Source organism: Aspergillus fijiensis (genome assembly GCF_003184825.1).
Source record: "Aspergillus fijiensis CBS 313.89 unplaced genomic scaffold BO72scaffold_55, whole genome shotgun sequence".
NCBI lineage: Eukaryota > Fungi > Ascomycota > Eurotiomycetes > Eurotiales > Aspergillaceae > Aspergillus > Aspergillus fijiensis.
The window spans coordinates 165,171-182,015 of NW_024469031.1; the positions used below are offsets into that span (position 1 = coordinate 165,171).

Sequence of the window (16,845 nt, forward strand, 5' to 3'; positions counted from 1 at the left end):
ATAATTGTTGAATAAGAACGAACTTCAAGCACGATCAACAACGACTATCAACCTTGCGCTGCTCCGAGAATTTGCCGCGGTTTAGCGGAAGACAACTGGAACTTATCCTGCTCGGCGATAACAAGCTTACTGCCCGCTAGTCAACGCGTATCAAACCAAGTACAGTCTGCCCGTGCCATTCCCACTGCATATCCGAAAGTCGATTCTTTGCTGCGATACTATTCAATTTTTGGGAAGAAGTACACATCTTGTGGAAAGAGATACAACTACAATGAGAAGCCGCAAGGCCGCCAGATTTACGGGTAGAGAGAGAATTGAACAAATATGAACAGTTGTGTCATTTCATTAATAGTACGTCATCACATGCTTTTACTAAAGCGGGTTTCCATGAGAGCAAGCCGAAGCTAGGCAATTGAAGCCACGCACTCAAAGCAGGCTCTTGAGGTCCTTCCGTCCTGATTCCTACTGGCTGTCGACCTTGGCGATGTAGGCTGTACACACGGGTTAGATAACGGCTCACAGATGCTTGACAACGATCAGTAAACTTACCAATGAGGTCAACAACACGGCGGGAGTAACCCCACTCGTTGTCGTACCAGGAGACGAGCTTGACGAAGTTGGGGTTGAGGGCGATACCGGCCTTGGCATCGAAGATGGAGGAGTGGCTGTCACCGTTCAGGTCGGAGGAGACAATGTCGTCCTCAGTGTAGCCGAGAACACCTGTTGGGTGGTCAGCAAGAGATTCGACCATATACCACACACACGGTACTTACCCTTGAGCTCGCCCTCAGAGGCAGCCTTGAGGGTCTGCTTGATCTCGTCGTAGGTGGCAGACTTCTCGAGACGGCAGGTCAAGTCGACAACGGAAACGTTGGCGGTGGGGACACGCATGGCCATACCGGTGAGCTTGCCGTTGAGGGAAGGAATGACCTTGCCGACAGCCTTAGCAGCACCAGTGGAGCTGGGGATGATGTTCTGGGCAGCAGTACGGCCACCTCTCCAGTCCTTGCTGGAGGGGGCATCGACAACCTTCTGGGTGGCGGTGTAGGAGTGGACGGTGGTCATGAGACCCTCAACGATACCGAACTTGTCGTTGATGACCTTGGCGAGGGGAGCAAGGCAGTTGGTGGTGCAAGAGGCGTTGGAGAGAACGTTGATGTCCTTCTTGTACTCGGTGTTGTTGACACCCATGACGAACATGGGGGCATCGGCAGAGGGAGCAGAGATGATGACCTTCTTGGCACCACCCTTCAAGTGAGCAGAGGCCTTCTCCTGGGTGGTGAAGACACCGGTGGACTCGACAACGTAGTCGGCACCCTCCTGACCCCAGGGGATGGCAGCGGGGTCACGCTCAGCGAAGAAGCGGATCTTCTTGCCGTTGACAACGAGGCCCTGCTCGTAGGTCTCGATGGTACCGTTGAACTTGCCGTGGGTGCTGTCGTACTTGAGCATGTAGGCCTACACCATGAGCATCGAGCTCGTCAGCCAGTGACTCTTTGCTGCTGGGGGGCAGATGTTGGCAACCACATACAGCATAGTGGGTCTCAATGAAGGGGTCGTTGACGGCAACAACCTCGACGTCACCAGAGTTGATGCTGTAGACAAGCTGTTAGTACCAATTGGTTCCCGGAAGGCCCGAATCCATTGGAGCCGCAGTGATAACACTCACGCGTTACGGAAGACCTGGAGGAGGGGTTGTTAGAACGGCACTCATTCGCAGCAAGAGTCTCAAGGCCACTCACAATACGTCCAATACGACCGAAGCCGTTGATACCGACCTAGAATTGATTAGGTGAGTAACAGCGCGATGAATACCGAGCTCATTGCCTTCATTAGGCGTACCTTGGGAGCCATTGTGTAGATGTGTCTGTTTGGCGGGGTAGCTGGTTAGTAGAGCGCTTGGAGACGGAACGGTAGCTTGGCGGGAGGAAGCTGGAGTATACACAGATGGGAATAACAGGGAAAGAATGGATGCTGTGGAAGAAAGAACTTACTGTTTGGATGAAGTTACTTGGGGGGAGAAACGAAGGAGAGAGAAGATGATGATGGAGAGAGAGAAAGAAAGAGGGAGTAAGAGAAAGGAAAGAAAAGTTTCCCAACAGGCGGGGGAGGGGAAGGTAGAAAAAGGATAGCGGGACAGACAATCGACTGACGCAACGACCCGGTCACTACACCGAACAGACAGACGGGGCAAAGGCTGCGGCAAGCTCTGCCACTCTGCCACCACTACTGACCAGAATGGTCAGAAACACCCAGAAATGCGCCAAGCTGGTCAGCGTGGGATTTGCCCTATTGATTGTCCCGACATGCGCCGCTCCCCAGTTCCCCCATAGCCTTTTCCGGTTTCATACACCGGGCAAAGCAGGAGATTCACGATATCTGGGCCTCCCAGACTTCCCACCTTTCCCCTCGGCAGCTGCCGTCTGGGCCAATGAGCGAGCTATAAAGCTATCACGCCGGGTACTCACTCCAATTCTCGAGAATCTTTTACCAGCATCGTCGGAATTACTACTTACTCCTCTTTTCGTGATGCTGGAGAGCCTAGGTTATGAGCCAGATTGCTCCCCGGTAAAGACAGGTTATTCTCGCATCTACGGGAATAGGCTCAGCCGAGGGTGATGCATTGAGTGGTGTTATGATCCATGACCCATGGTGTGTTAGGGCAGAAGAGGAGAGACACTGAAGGAATGATGTAACAACAGGCCACCACCCCCTGGCACGACTATACTCTCATTCCCCCATTCAGTCACTCACATTGGAGTACGAGGTACGGAGTACCGAGCACTCAGACAACCTCACACACTCATTCATCCACCACCACCACCACCACCACCACCACCACCACCACCACCACCACCAACATCAACCCCAATAACCCCAACTGAAAGGAGATACCGGGTGCCCGCAATCGGTCCATCCATGATCTTACTAAGATTTGCCGCATCCAGCTTCGGCCCGCTTGGGTTGCTCGGTTCGGGCTTATGATGATCCTCACCCCCCTTCTCCCCCCCCCTCTTGGCAATCGTGCCCCTCCATCTCTTTTATCCGCCCTGGCTGGACCATTGCCTGGGACGCTGAAAGCGGGCCTGGGGAGAGCTTCAACTGGACTTTGACACCGAGGGTGCCTGAAAAGATTCACCGGCGACCATGTCAACCATCACGCGCTGGGTCCCAGATTGAATTTTTCTTTTTCTCTTTTTTTTTTCTTCTGTCGGGCTTTGATTCTTCTGTGATTAGTGGAAGACTGCACAGGCTCTGCCGCTCTGTGCGAAACCATTATATCCAATTGCAATGCAAAGAAAGAAATCGTGACACTCAACGGTTCGACCAGCGGCAGCATTGATGACACACAGTCGTCAAGTCATCAATGGAGCATAGCATGATCTACGAGTAACTACAATGAAAGGATTAGAAATACAGAATCAGCCTCCGGAGGCGAATTTCTGGTGCCCTGGATCTGGAGTAAGGCCTCAGGCAGGCGGATAGGCCGGCAGTCAAAGCGAACGGAGGAACCCCCTTCGCTTCTATAATCGGGGTCTGACTCCAGTCTCCACATATAAGCACATCCAAATCCGTCTTTACCGCCATCCCTGCTGCAGGTGACAGGTTTGCGGATTTGCGGGATTATTTCACTCAGCTTGCAAATAGAAATAGCATCCTGTTCAAGAAGGATACAGGCCAATTCGGTCATAGTCGGCGAAGTAATCATCGACTCCATCGCCACTTCGTCATTCATATGCCTCGATTATGAAGGCGTCTGCTTAATATGTTGAAGCAGATACATGCACATGAGTTCACAAATAGACAGCAGGATAGCATGTTTACTAACGAAGTTACCAATAATTTGACTATGAAAGTGAGAAAAAAGAAAAGGATATCGTAAACCCATCGGCACTAACATTAGAAGTGAAGATCAAAGCAAAGCAGCAGCAACGCAGCTCGACTCGACTCCGGTCCAATGGCAAGGCATCTATAAAATACAAGAGGTACAAAACATGTGCGATCTACTCGCGCGTCTGTTACCCAAGGCCTCTCAATCTACTCCTCCTTGACACCTCCCCGCCAGTTCTTCTCGGCGCTCTCGACTGAAGCCTTGTCGGTCTTGACCTGGCCCTGGTTCATGAAGCTGTTGCCAGACTTGAAAGGGCGCTGGAGGTCACCGGTAGCAGGCTTGCCGAAGATGTGAATCTTGACCAGGTTGGATTCAAAGGCACTCTTGAGAGGAATGATCGACTGGATCAAGAGGGGGTTGGTGTACTTGAAGTAGAGGTGCATCACACCCATCATGCCGACTCCCATGAGTTGTCCACGGATCAGCTGGCGCAGCTGTCCCTTGTCGTACTCAGCGTTGGTGGTAGTCACCGGGCGAGGCTCCTCGTTGCTACCCATGGGAGCAGGCTCAACATACTTGAGCGTAGTCAAGTCTGGGAATTGATTAGTGAAGGTTTATCGTCATTCCGCCCACTCCAGACATACCATTCTTTTTGTTGATCTTGGCCTGAGTGTACAAGTAGAGACCCAGGATGATCACGTTGGACAAGATGTACATGCAACGAACAAGAAGGAGGACATCCGGGTTCTCAAAGGGAACCTTCTTGGCCAGCTGCATCATCACCACGATGATGGCGAGGTTGGTACTGCAACAAGGAATACGCTGTCAGTAATGCCATTTTCGGGAGGCGACAACGATTTTCGCTTCGACTTTGGAGAGGAAGGCTTCGAAAGGACTCACACTTGAGGGGACACCATCTTGACGGATTGAACGGCAGTGCTGGAGGCCTAAGGGGACCCTTTGAAGATGAGGAGCAGTGCGCGATGGGGTGAAACAAAGATGGAGACACGCGTGCAAGGACAGAAACTTCCTAAACTGCGGAACTGGAGCCCCGGGAAAGTGTGCCAGCTGTCCTGATAGCGTACTGTCACGTGGTCGCGATTTGCCACTATCGGCATAGCGCTATCTATGCCACACGCGACCCAGATAACGTCAGCGATAAGCAGAGCTGTTGGGGCCTTAAGGGCCTTAAGGCACCGAGTTGGCCCACCCGGTTGGCAAGCGCACTTAGAGATCACCTGTTCTGATTATGTAACCAGTCCAGCGACCATCATGCTCTGCACACTCTCCTACCAACCTCAACTGCGTCTCTACATACAGTCAAGAAACCTCCACCCTGCACCATCTGATGCAGCTTGAGACTCTTCGACATGAAGAACAAACCTGGAGAGATGCTATCCAGCGCAATGACTTTCTCTGACAAAAGTGGCACCTTGGACCATCGCTGCATCAAGACTTGAATGACTCGACCCAGCGGTGGTATAGACACTTCAATGACTAACCTCCCCAGACTGTGTGTTTGGTTGCTGATTGCAGATCGAGCCTTACCTCGTGCTTCTGCAAATACTCTTCAGAATCTATAGCGGCATCCAGAACCATGCTCTTTGGTGAGGCCAGCCGACTGGCATACTCTATGCTGATCGAGACCTCTCCGTGGTAGGCAGCTGAGCAGGTTCCTCAATCGGGACTAGCGTCGCTCCACGTTCGACGCCCGTCTTTAGCGACCAGGATGGCTTTGACATTTCTGACTCCTTCAACCATCAACAACGCGCGTGCTAGAGGTGCATCGGATCGCTACAACATCCACCATCGCACTCCACCCATTTTAAACCTCGATTGACGCGACATTTTGATCCTTCCGGTCCCATCCCTCGAAACTATTCACGATGCCTGGCGGAAAGGGAAAGTCCATCGGTGGAAAGGGTGGCTCCAAGGACTCTGCGGGGAAGAGCCAGAAGTCTCACAGCGCAAAGGCCGGTCTGCAGGTCCGTAATTGCAGTCTCTTTCTTCCTTCCTCCTGGCAGTGGCGTTGGTCGCGGCGTTAATCAGCAAGTCGCGGGAACGCGTGGTTGTGGCAGCTGTAATGGGAATTTTTTCCCTCTGCCCCTCATGCAAGCTGTCTCCTTGACGTCTGCCTGTACTTGGTCTGCTCTCTGATTCAGATGGTCGCTTGTATATTTATGGCTCACAAGCGCGCTGGCCGTTTCCGTGCGAAGCCAGAGACCCGATCATCCGCGCCTTGAATCCCCCTCCTACCCCCCTCCCTCGATTCTGACTCTTGGACTCCAACATGCATTCATCTATTGCTCTTGCTTTGAATCCGTAAACTGACATCTAGTTGTTAAGTTCCCTTGTGGACGTGTTAAGCGTTTCCTGAAGAACAACACACAGAACAAGATGCGCGTTGGTGCCAAGGGTATGTCCATCTGTCGCAGAGTGTCCTCTTCACTGCTGCTAAAGACTCCCATCTCCTCCAAAAGTTGCTGACAAATACCGCCCACAGCTGCTGTCTATGTCACTGCCGTCCTCGAATACTTGACCGCCGAAGTCCTCGAACTTGCCGGAAACGCCGCCAAGGATCTGAAGGTCAAGCGTATCACGCCCCGTCACTTGCAGCTCGCGATCCGTGGAGACGAGGAACTGGATACTCTCATCCGTGCTACGATTGCCTTCGGTGGTGTTCTGCCACGCATCAACCGCGCACTGCTGCTGAAGGTCGAACAGAAGAAGAAAAGCAAGACTGACGCTTGAACCCTTTTAACGGCGGACCGGATACCCGACGAACAAACGGCGTTTCGATAATGATGAATTCAAATCCCGGGGATGAATTAAGCCCGTTGTTCTATGCCTTTGGTCTTCACCTCGCTTTTGGCCCTTGGCCAACATGATCCAAGGATCTTGAGGAGTGGATGAAACGGGCACATTTTCTTAATCTCCCCCGGCACGCTACCCGTTCGAAATGTTTCTTTAGCTCTGTTTGTCTCTTTCTGCTTTCTTTCATGTGCTTATCCCCCCGACAGTTTTTTTCTATCCTTGTCTCCACTTAAACTTCTTGTTTTCATTTCTATCCAGGGCGCTGTAATGGGAAAAAGGGAATATCTCGGCAGTCGGTTTTATTTTATTGACTATTCTTCTCGTGTTACTGCCCTTGACGTGTCTATCTATCTTTCTCCATGTCTCCTTATAATCTACTATGAAATGGTGTTGTTTGTGCTCTGACTGTACTTGACGAGACTGATTCGGATATATCCTCCTCTTGTCACATGATAAGACAGTTTGACTTTTGGTTAGAATTGTAGAACAGGCTGACTATTCTCGGAGAGAGCGGTGTGTTTGAGAGTAATTGACAGTAGATCAAGACATAACTGCCCAGCCCTTTTCAAAGGCCGGGGTCCTCGCAATGAATAGATCTATGCACATTGGAGATGAGTGTTACTGCATCCCAGTCATTTGTATTAAGTAACGGGGACAAGAATAACTAGTTTGGAAGGGAAAATGGAACGAACCTTTCACTCAAATGATGGACGACAAAAAAAAACAAATGGGGATCCGGGAGCATCGAGTCCGGTAGGTCCTGTGCAGAAAATATATAATCATAAGCTTGAACTTCTCTTCCACTAATCGACCCAACTGAGCACGCAGCACGGGACAGCGCAGAACACCAACATTACCATTCCTCAACAACTATATCTCCCTCGCCACTGTGATCAAGATAGAGAGGGAGGGAGAGAGGCATTGGTGTACAGATGGTCAATTCAAGTTGGGTTTTGAGTAGTTACAAAGCGTGGAATACGCTGGGACTACAGGCCAAAGATAGTGCAGGCCGTGTTCCACAAGTCCAGATAACATTGAGGCCCTTCCGATACCTCGAATCCTACCTCTGATTAACTAACACATTAGAGAAATCGAGTGCATCTGGAGGTAAGAGAACGATACAGTAATGAGTAACCTACTCCATGGTCAAAGAGACAATAGACTCCGAAAATTAAAAGGCAAACAATACATGACACCCCATTACTCGACAGTCTAGTAGTAGCAGAGACGGCGTAAATAAGAAAGAAAAAAAGGTCAATAGCTGATACACAGTACACGTACAAAGTTCATGTCGATCATATTTCAAGACGAAAGAAAAAAAAAACAAACCCATCCACACATCAGTTGAGACTGTTGCCCTGGCATCGGCAAAAAAAAAGACAACGGCCGAGCGGAACTCTTCAGCAGATAGCAAAGAATGCCACGAACTGTTCTTCTCTCTCACACCGAAAGCTGGAAACCATTGTATGCATCAGGGTTTAGGCGTTCCGCCCCAACAATGCGCCCTTTGCTCGGAAGATGTCCATGCGATAAGATTCCTCAAACGATAGTGACTGGATTACAAATGCACAAATAAGCCCTCAAATATAAGAGCCCGGTCAAAGGGAACGGTCCAGGCATCAGGCGCAACGCAGATGCAAATGCAGCCTTGTGAGAGAGACCGGCCCAATGAGCATCGGTCACACCACACGCGTGCCTAGACCTGAATAAGAAGGAGTCGAGAACAAGGATTGCCACAAGGAGCGAAAGGAAGGGGAGCAAAGGATAGAAGAAGAGAAAGAAAAAAACATTAATTGATGCAGATCGCCCCATATACAAACAGATAAACAAACAAGAAAAGAAATAGATAGTGAAGATGCAAATGCTGGTAGGTCATCATCTCTCTTGCCAATATAACAGACATCGGAGTTCTTTTTCTTTTCTGTGGTCGTCCTTCGTAGTCTTCTTTCCTTCGAGAATAAAATGAGATTTTATCTTGCTTTCCGCCGACCCAACTTGATCGAGCTTCAGGGGTCATGAGATCTGAATAGATAGTGATGATTCTGCATGCAAGGCGCCCGCGTCTCAAAAGTTCAGAGATTTCTTTTTTCTGATGTGATTTTTTTCCGCGCAGCAAGGAGAAAACATAAAGAGTCCGTTCAAACAGCGTGCCTGCTGGGCTGCCCCAAAAATAACGTCTAAACTTGGCTAGATCAGAGAAATATTCTTTTGTGGTTCTCTCGGTAGAGTGTCATCTCGTCATCCCTCATCGAATCGTAAGCCAATAATCGCAGAACAGGATCAGGCCTCGTGATATAAGAGTCGTATGCATCTTGCGGCAAAGCAATCTAACAAGTTTCGTCGTCTTCGTCTCCCATCAATTGATTTTACTCCACAATAATTTCCACTCCGGAGCTGGTGCGCAACTCATCACTCCCACGCGTTTGGTGTCCGGTCGGGCGTCGAAATCCTGGGCCTTTCTCGGGCATCGGGCCTCGCGGCTGTCTAATGGGCATGCGCTCCTGTGACTGTCCGTCAAATCCAACTCCGATGGATCGGTTACTACCAATGGGACCAGCGCTGGAGGGCTGACTTTCCGGCTGCTCCCAAGAAAACATACCCCTCAATCTCCGCGGGCTCGCGTTAGGCCCTCCAATCCCAGTTCCCAAAGAAAGACTGCTCAGGCTGTTCACCAGCAGGCTGTCGTCACGCTGCATGCCGAGAGAGGAGCCGGACGGGGCGGACGTCAGGGTAGGGGTGTTGGACGTGCCGCTGGCGGTGCCGTCATAGTGCTGAAGACGTGCGCCGTTGGACTGCAAGGCGGCAGGGAAGCTCGCAGAGGAGGGCACGGGCGAGGGGGTGTAAGAGCGCAAGTCGGCAAACGATTTCGCCGCCCGCAGGTTCTGTGTGTTCCCGAAGTTGCCGGGGGAGTCCAAGACTCCGAGAAAGCCAGATGGCTGTCCGCGCAGGGTGTTGAAAGGGGTGGGTCCGTCGCCCCGAGACTCACTGAAATCGATGGTGGCTGCGCGGTTGAGTCCCCGACGTGCCGTTTCGACCGGCTGGACTGGTGCAGGAATAGACGACATGGGCGGGCTCACATTAGTACCGGGTGCAACCTTGAAGACTTGGACCTGTCGCTGCTCTCCTGACCCACGGGACGCATGCCCAAGTCCCATGTTGTGGGCAAGGGTGTGCACCGTACGGCGCTGGATAGGCGAAAGGTTGGCCGGGAACACCATCGAGTCGCGGGCAGTATCCTCCTTGAAAAGCAGCAGTTGCGAATAATATGACAGTGTTGTGCTGTCATTCAGATCGACGTCTGTGGACAGATGAGAATCGTTAGCGACACGCAAACAGCGCAAAACATGAGGAAGCATCTTACCCAGCTTCTGACCCCGCTGCGACACGGGCGACGGAGAGGTCGCGGGCAGGTGGGAGGTGAGAGAAGACATGGAGCTCTGAGTCTGCAGCTGCGAGGTCGCCATAGGACGGTGCTGCTCTTCCAGCTGGCCACGCCGCTCGCGCTTCTCACGCTCAATCCGCTCGCGTTCCTGCAGAGGGAGCATTTTCTTATATTCAACCCGCAATTTCCGACCCTGCAGCTCGAAATGGTTCAGAACCTCGATGACGGTCGCAGTTTCCTCTGCGGAAGTGAAATTGGCGAAAGCCAGTCCTCGAAAGACACCGTTGTCGAAATGGTAATTGAACGCATAGGGAAGTGGCAGATTAAGCTCAGTCATGAGCTGCACCAATTGCTCCTTCTTAACTGCGAATGGAATGTTCTTGATGACAATGGCCGTCGGGATGAGCTCATCATCTGCCTCCGAAGGGCCCGTCGGTTCCTGGCGCATCGCGTTACCCTGGAGAGGACCGGGGCCAAGGTTGGAAAAGCCACTGGGGATGCCCGGCTGCTGATCGAGCCACGTCTATGAGAACGAAGTTAGCGGACCCAAAATCACGGTAAACCAGTCAGGGGCGAGCGGGACATACAGTTGGCAGACCAGCTCGACCGGTGCGCGAGGTGGTCTTCAAGCTGGCCGATGCGGATCGGATGCCTCCCAGTGCTTGGGCGTTGGCGAAACCATTGGGATTCCACGTCTGAGAACCCGCCAGGTCGTAAGCGTAGGCGTTGTTGTGCAACGAGGAGTTCAGGCGCTCCAGCCGGCCAGAATCGTAGCGAGCCATTGAGTCCTCATACAAATTCACTGGCATGGGGCCGTACGCGTCAAATTGTCGCGACGGCTGGCGGTGCAGAGGTTGCTGGTGACGCTGGGAACCAGGGGAACGCGCCGAAGTATTGTCATGATACATTTCTTGAGCTTGTTGATAACTCATGGCGACCGAGAGATTGTAAATTCCCAAGAAACGACCAACCCGAGGAATGTGGGCACTGAGATCCACCACACAACGATTCGTTCAATGAGAAGCCGATATTCGGAGGAAACTATTCAAACATAGGAGCGACCGATAAGGCGCTAGGACCAGTAACAGATGAATCCCCCAACGACAATAAGTCACGGATGATGATCGAGTTGTGCGGAATTTCAAAATCCGAGAGGGAATGGTCGAAGATAAGATCAACCACCAACGAGAAGCGGATGACCTAAGACGGCGACGGTTGCAAGTGAAAAAAAGAGGGGGAATGCGAAGAAGCGAAGAGGAGGCTAAATCGCAGGCGAACTAATTGTCTCGTGACGAAAGGGTCATCAATGGCCGTATGAATCCTCAGGCGTTAATCGATTTCAGGAACTTTTTTTCTTCCCACTTCCCTAGGGATATTAGAAACGGGCAAGAAGGGAGAATGGAATGGAGATCAGAGGAAGGGGCAGGAGGAAAATAGGAAGTGATGTAAGAAAAAAAAAAAGAAACAGTGACAATGACAATGATGAGGATAATAACAAACAAGTGAATAAAAGAAAAGAGGAAGAGAAAAGAGAGGGAAGAGAAATTGCCACTACTTGGGTGAGTGGGGGGGAGGGGTGGAGGAAGTAGTAGTAGTATTGGTGGTGGTGGTGGTAGTAGTGGTGGTGGGTGTTGAGGGTGGGAGAGACACTAGGAATCCGACCTGGTGTGTGCGGAAGGCCGATGTGAAGACGAGGCCCGGAATAGTGGAGAAGGGGGAGAAGGAGGTGGTGGGTTGTGGTGGTGGTGGTGGAGGGGAAGGAGGAGGGAGAATAGGAAAAGAAAAGAGAACGAGCAAGTAGCAGGAGGTGGTCCGGCAGGAGGAGAGAAAAACGGAAGAAAGGACAGGGACGGAAGGGGGGGGGGAGGGAGAGGGGACTCGGGAGAGAGAGAGACAGAGAGAGGGAAAGCAAAGTGTAATTGAAGCAGCACAGAACAGAGCAAAGAGCAAAGAAAGAGCAAAGCAAAACAGCAGCAGAGCAGAGCAGCAAAAGCAAAAGCAAAGCACGCACGCCAAACGGCACGCAGAAAAGCCGGCCGACCGCTTAGTTTTAGCCTTGATCTGTGTCTCTTGTCTCTTGTCTCTGTTGCTGCTCTTTCTCTCTCTTCTCTGGCCCTTCTTCCATGAACCAGTTGGTTGTGAAATGTGGGTGGGCTGGTGTATGTAATCACTTTCACAGGCAGATAATGCAATGATATAATCAATTCAAATCAAAACAGACTCGAGCAGATGGAATAGAAAGAAAAAGCTTGGGACGAGGAAAGTTTGCTCACAATCAGTCAATCAACCACAGAGGAATTCAAGATGTGGTCCGGGAGAAGGTGATCACCCAGGCACAGATGAATGAATAGAAAGATGGGCAAGGCAAGGCGCAGGCAGGAGAGAATGGGAAACTTCAAGGGAAAGAGAAAGTGAAGAGACACAACGAATGGGACGAAGGGATTCCCGCAGTTGAACTGCCAATGAATGCCAATGAGGGACGGGACGAAGAGACGGGGAAGATCGAGGGTATCCAGTGGATGCAGTGGACAGAAAGCTCGCTAGACTTGTGTGGTCGTGGTCTTGCTTTGCCTTTCTCGTTGCACTACTCCAGTCCTAGCTAGCAATTGAGATGGGTCTCTTTTTTTTTCTGGCTGTCCCCTCTTCTCTAAGTCTCTGTCCCTTCTGGTGTCTTTTTCGGGTGTTTTGCTTTGAGGATGAAGGTGGAAGTTTGGAACGAAGCCGAAGGGAGGCTGGATGGAGCGAGATGGAGAACTCTGATATCACCGAATGAGGTCACTCGATACAATCCTCTCTGTCTTGGTGGGGAGGTTCGTCGGCCTTTCTCGACTTCGCTTGCCTTCCTCAGTCTCCTTCAGACTTTGAACTGCTTTGCTTGTGCAGACCTCGTTCAAGGTGGCAAAGGCAGGCAGAGAAGCGATTGTTTGGGAAACGTTGGGAAACGGAGGCAGATTATAATGGGAATGGAAATCTGAGGCTTCGCCCAAAGAGACAAGCAACGGTGATTGGTGGTTGATCAATGCAGGCGCAAATCCAGAATCGGGGCTGTCTGCAAGATTGATGCTAGACCATGGAGATGGGAAGGCTGGGGCCCGAGAGAGAAAAAAAAGCAAATCATATATATGTGTATAACATATACATATGATCAACGGCAAATCAAAGGAATCACAATCACTTACGGAAGTTGAGGAGAGCTGCAGTTGTGACACTCGAGAGAATCAATCAGTAGAAGAACAATTGGTTGGTTGCCAGTGGATGTGTATACAGAAATAGGCGGACGAGATCTATCGAAACTCTCAGGAACAGACCAAGTACTTAAGTATTTCACATCTCAGGGTGGTCTACTCTTAGGACTGGACTCTTAGGACTCTAAGAATACTAATGGACTTTTAGGAGAAATAAAATTGGGGAAGTGTACAGAGAGGGTATAGAGGGCTAGTACTCCGTACAGTACCGTCCTTCCGGGACTAGCCTAACTACGGGCTATACCTTTCTAAACTCACTGGGCTAAGTAGGTACTAGGTAGGTTAACTATTGTAAGGTAACTAGGTAGGTATGCCCACCACCACCACCACCACCACCGCAACACCCCTACTAATTACGGAAGAGCCGTTTCTGTCGGATGAACCTCCTGAAAAGTCTGAAGATTCAGGTACCAGATACACTCAATCGGAGGTTTGGGATTTACTCGGTTTATTCGGAATTGCTGAATGACTCATGATGGTTGATTCACGCATCTATCCTTTTGTTATTGTCCTGCTTTTGAGTATTGTTACCGCTGTAATTGTCAGACCAACTGGCTGCCCCTGAACAACCCCCTATTAAATGGTGTTTGAAGGAAAAGACACACACGCACACACACACAGAAAGCAAAGAAGGTGAGGAGCAGAGCATGTTAATCTAGGGGACGATGACGGGATATGTCCTGTCTGCCTCCTCCAAGATTATGCATACATTTAATCATCGTTCTCGCCACTACCACTGTTTTTGAAACCTTCTCTTTGTTCTCTGAACTTCCCCCCTGAGGAAAGAACTTATGGTTTCCCCATAGCCATGCTTCCCACCGCGTCATCTCCCGATTACCCCTGCTGCGTAGTCAAGCGATTGTCGCCATCTGGTCTGTTCTCCTGTCGATGTGTGTGTGTGTGTTTGTGTTTCAGCCTGGCATCGTGTCCGGATGTCCCTGATGGACCAGCGTGAGAACACAGCACCCCGCCTCGTACCTCCCCTTCTCCCCCCCTCCCTTCACCCACCCCTCGCCCCCTCATCCTTCAACCTTCCACTCTGAGCCACTCTTGGTGCCTTCTTTAGCTTCCTTGGGCACATTGAGAGGTGCCGTCAACCTGAACTGGATTCTGTCATCAGATATGACGCATTGAGCCGAAGATCGTTCCCTTCTTTCGCCATCGGAGACGAAGCATTAGCAATGAATCGCTGCCCATCCTGCTGCCTTAACTCTAACTCTCACAGATCACTTCAATTTTTGAGGCAATTCCCATTGACGGTTCCGAAATTGTTCCTTCTTGGACGGTTTGTACTCGGGGAAACTGTAAGTACAAGCGGTTCGACGCGTCCCCATTGCTCCCTAACGCCGTACTTAGCTAGACTAGGTACGGTGGATTCGGGATCCGCCTTTCGGTGGGTAAACACATGCCCTATAGCTTCAATACTTCTTGGGAAAACAACAATCAAATCCAAAAGTCAAAAAAAAGGGAGGGGATTCTCCACACAAGCTTTGCCAGCTTGGCCCCTCCTTCACCTCCGTTGTCAGTGAGTCTCGTCCTGATGATACTCAACGAAACCTCAACATCATCAGGCAATCTACACGAACGAGAAACATACGGTACTCAAGTAGCTGGCCGGGATCAATTAGCCTCCGGCAATGCACTTGGACGCAGGAGCGACTAGCGAGGAGCGAGTCCCGAAAATCCTACCTGTCAATCGGGATTAAGCCCGGCCCCTGATGAGCGGTACTCCATACGACTCTATTTACCCTGCATCCGTCTAATAGAATTCCGGACAAGACACTACCGCTGTTATTATTATCTTCCGTACTATTATTATCGCTTTCCACCGCCGAAGCAAATTTTACTGCCTCGTCTACATGACACGCAAGTGTCTACGGGGCTCCGGAGTCCGGAGGAGTCTCCCCTAGCATAGAGTGTACTGTACGGAGTGCAGTACTGTGCAGACTGACATGCGCGACGAACCATCTCCGCAAACCCATTGCTCCAGCCTTTGCGATGGGAGTGCGACCTGCATATGGACTTCTGAGTATAGCAATCGGGTTTTCGTTCTTCGGTCAGCAGGTTTCAGGACCAAGAACAAGCGGATCTGGAACGAATCCCATCGGCGCCCACACATTGACGGTCCTACGGAAACCTGGCAATAGGATCCGAAAGGGCGAGGCCACAAAAGCACACCCATACAGTGCACACTTACACACACACACACACACACACACACACACACACACACACACGCGCGCGCGCGCGCGCTATGGGGATCCGCAAGTCCCTGAATTCTGGCTCGCTATGGGGAATGGTCCAATTTTCTGGCGGTTTGGGATTTAACAACACTCCGAAGCTAGAACCCGCTAGAGTGTCACCAGAACCTGTTAAGCGGAGATGTCAGATTCCCGCTCGCCTGTTTTCCATTCTCGAAACAGCAATAGCAGCAGCAACAGCAGCGCACGGGATCCTCAACTAACTGTAATCCTCCCCATTGTCATGCAGTGGCCCGCAATCGACTGGGCTGACATTTGCCCCGATCAAGCTGGAGAGAGAGAACCGGGGGGAAAAGCCCTCGCTAGGCGAGCACTAAAAAGGCAGTCTCCGTCTCTTACCAGTAGAGTTCCATCGGCGGAGCGTTCACTAAATCCACCACCCATCCTGTTTCGGCACTTACCTTGGGGGTCTTCAATCCTCAGGGTAATTTGATCATGAGGACAGGGCCAGCCAGTCCCGTGGCGTAGCTTGCCGGGGAGCTTCTATGGGCGATCCCGACGTGAGCTAAACTCGCAAGCGCTTCCATAGAATATTCTTAGTCTATTCCCAGTCCACCGAGGGCCGGTTTTCCCTACCCAATGGAGGAAATTTGAATGGAGTCTCCCAGACACTATGGTCCTACTAGTGATTTATCGTTATCGCTGATTGGAAGCTGCATCGGATTAATAATTATTACTATGGGACTGACTGCCCTTAGCCTCCGCGGCAGCAGAGATAGGGGGCAAGCCAGTTCCGGCAATCCAATCGCTTTCGTAAACTCGAATGCGAGTTGGCAGTATCAACAAGCGTGCAGAGGAAGTGCAATGCCAGCAGGGCGATGTCCGAATGTGCTCCGTTATGGAGGACCATGCTGTCGTATGCGCGGGGTGCAGAAGGGGATTAAACTGGCTAGGTGAGTTGATCCGAGGATAGTCACATCTACACAGGATACGCCCTCCCCCTACTAACCTGTCGAGCCTCTACTATTGAGAATCTCTTATTTTCATTACAATAGTGGATAGCTACGATCAACCGCCTGAATTCCTCTTTTTTAGCTCTTCCAACCCTTTCCTGGCCAAACCCTCGTGGTCACGGGCTTCTCGCACCCACGCAGCACTTGTCACCACCGCACAGCTCAAGTACCTCGAAACAAGACACCAGTCCTCGTGGCTGTGGAAATAACATGATGCAATCAAGACGGAAAAGCAAGCGCATGGGATTGCGCCTCGTATATCCCGTCAAGGTCAATCTCTACCATACACACGGTAGTAGGAGGTGAAGATCATCATCTCACAACATCCGTTGACTGGCCGGAAGGACAAGTAGACGGG

The 16,845-nt window shown here is 51.0% G+C and overlaps 4 protein-coding genes across 4 annotated transcripts; 1 reads left to right on the forward strand and 3 right to left on the reverse strand.

Moving 5' to 3' along the window:
* Nucleotides 1–462: 462 nt before the first annotated feature.
* gpdA (glyceraldehyde 3-phosphate dehydrogenase GpdA) lies at nt 463–1,854 on the reverse strand (the record flags this gene model as incomplete). Its single annotated transcript, XM_040946537.1, has 7 exons — nt 463–491; nt 550–720; nt 774–1,458; nt 1,532–1,595; nt 1,670–1,683; nt 1,743–1,778; nt 1,843–1,854. The coding sequence occupies 7 exons, from the start codon at nt 1,852–1,854 to the stop codon at nt 463–465; spliced, it is 1,011 nt and encodes a 336-aa protein (XP_040797835.1).
* Nucleotides 1,855–3,906: 2,052 nt separating this feature from the next.
* On the reverse strand, nt 3,907–5,025 carry BO72DRAFT_451356 (PHO88 family protein). Its single transcript, XM_040945464.1, has 3 exons — nt 4,733–5,025; nt 4,477–4,637; nt 3,907–4,424 (listed from the first exon to the last, which is right to left on the reverse strand). Exons 1-3 carry the CDS (start codon nt 4,747–4,749, stop codon nt 4,039–4,041), a joined length of 564 nt encoding a protein of 187 aa, XP_040797836.1. The 5' UTR covers nt 4,750–5,025; the 3' UTR covers nt 3,907–4,038.
* A 693-nt stretch (nt 5,026–5,718) lies between these two features.
* Nucleotides 5,719–6,583, forward strand: htz1 (histone H2AZ; the record flags this gene model as incomplete). Its single annotated transcript, XM_040941622.1, has 3 exons — nt 5,719–5,817; nt 6,179–6,248; nt 6,336–6,583. 3 exons carry the CDS (start codon nt 5,719–5,721, stop codon nt 6,581–6,583), a joined length of 417 nt encoding a protein of 138 aa, XP_040797837.1.
* A 2,429-nt stretch (nt 6,584–9,012) lies between these two features.
* Nucleotides 9,013–10,960, reverse strand: BO72DRAFT_471364 (putative R3H domain protein; the record flags this gene model as incomplete). The annotated part of the gene is made up of 3 exons (XM_040947086.1): nt 9,013–9,944; nt 10,008–10,551; nt 10,616–10,960. The coding sequence occupies 3 exons, from the start codon at nt 10,958–10,960 to the stop codon at nt 9,013–9,015; spliced, it is 1,821 nt and encodes a 606-aa protein (XP_040797838.1).
* Between the last annotated feature and the right edge of the window lie 5,885 nt (nt 10,961–16,845).